Source organism: Sinocyclocheilus anshuiensis, unplaced genomic scaffold (genome assembly GCF_001515605.1).
Source record: "Sinocyclocheilus anshuiensis isolate Anshui unplaced genomic scaffold, SAMN03320099.WGS_v1.1 scaffold2043, whole genome shotgun sequence".
Taxonomy (NCBI): domain Eukaryota; kingdom Metazoa; phylum Chordata; class Actinopteri; order Cypriniformes; family Cyprinidae; genus Sinocyclocheilus; species Sinocyclocheilus anshuiensis.
The window spans coordinates 48,843-52,036 of record NW_015548419.1 but is presented as its reverse complement, the minus strand read 5'-3'; the positions used below and the strand labels follow the sequence as shown (position 1 = coordinate 52,036).

Here is a 3,194-nt window from a genome sequence, read left to right as displayed (position 1 = left end):
AAGGGTATGAATACTTATGCAATGGAATCATTTAAGTTTTTTATTTTTACTAAATTGGCAAATATGTTAAAAACCTGTTTTTTGCTTTATCATTATGGTGTATGGAGTGTAGATTGATGTGGGAAAAAGTAATTTAAAGCAGTTTTACATAAGGCAGCAACATAACAAAATGTGAAAGAAATGAAGGGGTATGAACACTTTCGCAAGGCACTGTACATATGCATATGCATGTAACAAATCCCACAATGACCCTGAACTGAACTAGTAAGAATATGCCTCAACCTCAATAATGCAAGTCTGCATAGATTCCTAAAGCCTTATTTATGATCAACTTTTGTACTACAAGTGTTCCAAACTGCCTAATGTTAGAAATTAGATGCTGAAGTCACTGTGACACTGATTGCACACAGTTAGCCCCTTGAATTTTCCACTTATCTGTTACATGGATTATGGATATGGATTACTTGAAAGAATAGAGTAATAAATTAAACATTTAACGGCATAAACCTGACCACCAGAATAGCTGGCAAATACTAACCACTAATTCAGAGAAACGGGCATGCAGTTCTTCCTCCGGGGGCATGGGGGCACTGAACTCCAGCAGCTGCAGCGGTACACTGTTTTTCAGGTTGATCTCAGGGGGTTCACTGCTGCTGAAGCAGCACATGAAGCCCAGGGTGGGCTGTGTGCGCTTCCGGGGAGGCATCCTCTCCAATCCGGAGGGGCCGACAGCCAGCAAGGCGAAGAGTCTGCTATCTAGGGGGCATGATCTGAAAGAGAGAAAAGAACCAATCAAAAATCACACGCACACACACACACACACACACACACACAAGATGTCTACATAATCATTTATCACAAACTAGATGGTTTTAAATCTACTGAAAAACGTAAAGAGATAGTTCACCCAAAAATAAAAATTGTCATTGTTTACTCACCTTCATGTTGTTCCAAACCTGTATGAATTTCTTCCTTCTGTTGAACACAAAAGATGATATTTTGAAGATTGTTGGTAACCAAACAGTTGCTGTTAGCCATTGACTCCATAGTATTTTTTTCCATACTCACTTTCCATACATGCCAATGGCTACCAGCAACAGAAGACAGAAATTAATACAGGTTTGGAACAACTTGAAGGTTAGGAAATGATGACAGAATTTTCATTTTTGGGTGAACTATCCCTTTAAGACGTATGTCAAGAAATTGAATACATGTGTCGAGCATTCAACCACAGAAATAAAAAGCCAAAAGCAAAGATGAAGCCTCCCATTAACAGTTTTGAATTCTCCCTTTATTTTTATTTTTTATTATTATTATTATTATTTTTATTTTTTAAAAGCTCTCAATACTCCCTGATACAGTGTTCTCTAAACTCATGTACACCACTGATGTTGAATTTAAAGCAGTTTCAAAGCAGTCTAACAGCTTTAATTGCTCAACATCAGAATGGGAACATCAATGAAAGACAGAGGCTGTTGTTCTACAGGCTGAACCCTTCAGCTGTGTGGAGTGGCCATGAAGGAACTGGGTTTTTGAAAAGCAACTGCTCTCATCACTCTCCAGAACTTCTTTGGTCCATGTGGGCATAGAGAATGGAACCGCCTGGCACCTCTCTGGATGTACTGGAATAACCCCCGGGGCACTACAAAGACTTCTCTGTTTTCAGGCTACAATGTTCGTCAATGGCAAAAGAGAAGGAAAGTGAAGGAGGACATGAGTAATCGCCAGAAGAGGCAGCTGTACCCATCACACTCACCGGAACAGAGAAGACACAAAAGGGAAATGAGCCCAGCATTCCTAGACTCCCTGCTCTCACGATTAAGCCCACCATAATCAGAATGGTAGTGGTTTCTAAAATTGTGACAAGGAAATTCAGCCTTGCTTAAATCAAACCCTACAAGTGCAATTACAAGTGTTTGCTACAAAAAAAAGTTAAAGGGGTCATGAACTAAGAAATCAAAATTCCCTTGATCAGTGTCCATCTGTGAAGGACGTAGACTGTCAAACATACACAAGCCAATCACGTTGGGCATTTACTTCCAAGTCTACAATCCACCACGCCTGTTCAAATGGAGCGTTCTGATGAGGGTGGTCAAAAACAGGACAGAAAATAGTCTATTACTTCAAAATTATGATGTTTTTTTGATGTAAAAATCTTGATAACATTATAAGTGGACTTCAGAGAACAGTACAACATAAAAACAGAGGCAGTTCATGACCCCTTTAATATCAAAATAGTATGACATAATATGGTTGCTGGATTTTTGCCAGTCCAAGGTGGTCTGGTAGCTATAACTAGCTTGTCCAAGATGATGTGCCAAGATAAATATCTAATAACTGCTAATCTCACTTACATTGCTAATACTCTATTCACACACATTACCATTGTTTTACTCACTGTTACTTGCTTTAATGGCGGATGTGTGTCTACCTTTGAGTGCAGGTGAGGACACGTTCGAGCTGCATTCGGTGCAGCTCGAGCTGGAAGCCGTGGAGAAGCAGATCCGCGACCTGGTGGAGAGGCAGACCCAGCTGAGAGAGCGGAGAGCCGCACTGGAAACATATCCAGGCTGACGCTCACAAGTCCGGGGTAAGTATACAGCCCTCGATGTTTCTGCGCAGATACCCGCGATCCTGAAGGGTGACGAGAGCCCCGGAGCGGTCGTGCTTCACGCGGGGGCTAACGACACCAAGCTGCGACAGACGGAGACACTGAAGAGAGACTTCTGGAGCCTGATCGAGATGGTGCGCAGCACATCGCCCGCGACGACGATCATCATTTCAGGACCGCTTCCCACGTATCGACGAGGACACAAAAGGTTCAGTAGACTTTTTGCTTTAAATAGTTATTGTCATGGTGTAAAGAACAGAAACTGCTCTTTGTTAATAATTTGAATCTTTTCTGGGAGCGTACTAGGCTTTTTTGCGCTGATGGCCTGCACCCCAGTAGAGTCGGAGCGGAACTCCTTTCGGACAACATCTTCAGGATGCTATGCTCCATATGACTAGTAAGTCAAATCTCAAATGACTGCCCTGATGACTTTTGTTATACCCGCTTAAATGATAGAAGTACTTGCGTTGTACAATCTATAAAGACTGTGTCTGTTCCCCGAATAGTGAGGTCAAAATATAAATGTAATGCAGGATCTAGAAAAAACCTGATCGTGATTAAACCTGAAAAATGCAAAACAAAT

The 3,194-nt window shown here is 41.5% G+C and overlaps 1 protein-coding gene across 3 annotated transcripts in view; it reads right to left on the bottom strand.

Annotated features, from left to right (window-relative positions):
• Positions 1-3,194, bottom strand: part of LOC107656743 (disheveled-associated activator of morphogenesis 2-like) — an 82,138-nt gene that overhangs the window by 60,116 nt on the left and 18,828 nt on the right. For 2 of the 3 annotated variants that reach the window (XM_016444682.1, XM_016444684.1), the window contains exon 2: positions 539-770. In XM_016444682.1, coding sequence (XP_016300168.1) covers positions 539-706 — 168 coding nt within the window. In that variant the 5' untranslated portion in view covers positions 707-770. Of the gene's footprint in view, positions 1-538; positions 771-938; positions 968-3,194 lie in introns of those variants that run through there. The other variant, XM_016444683.1, reaches the window with a different exon arrangement.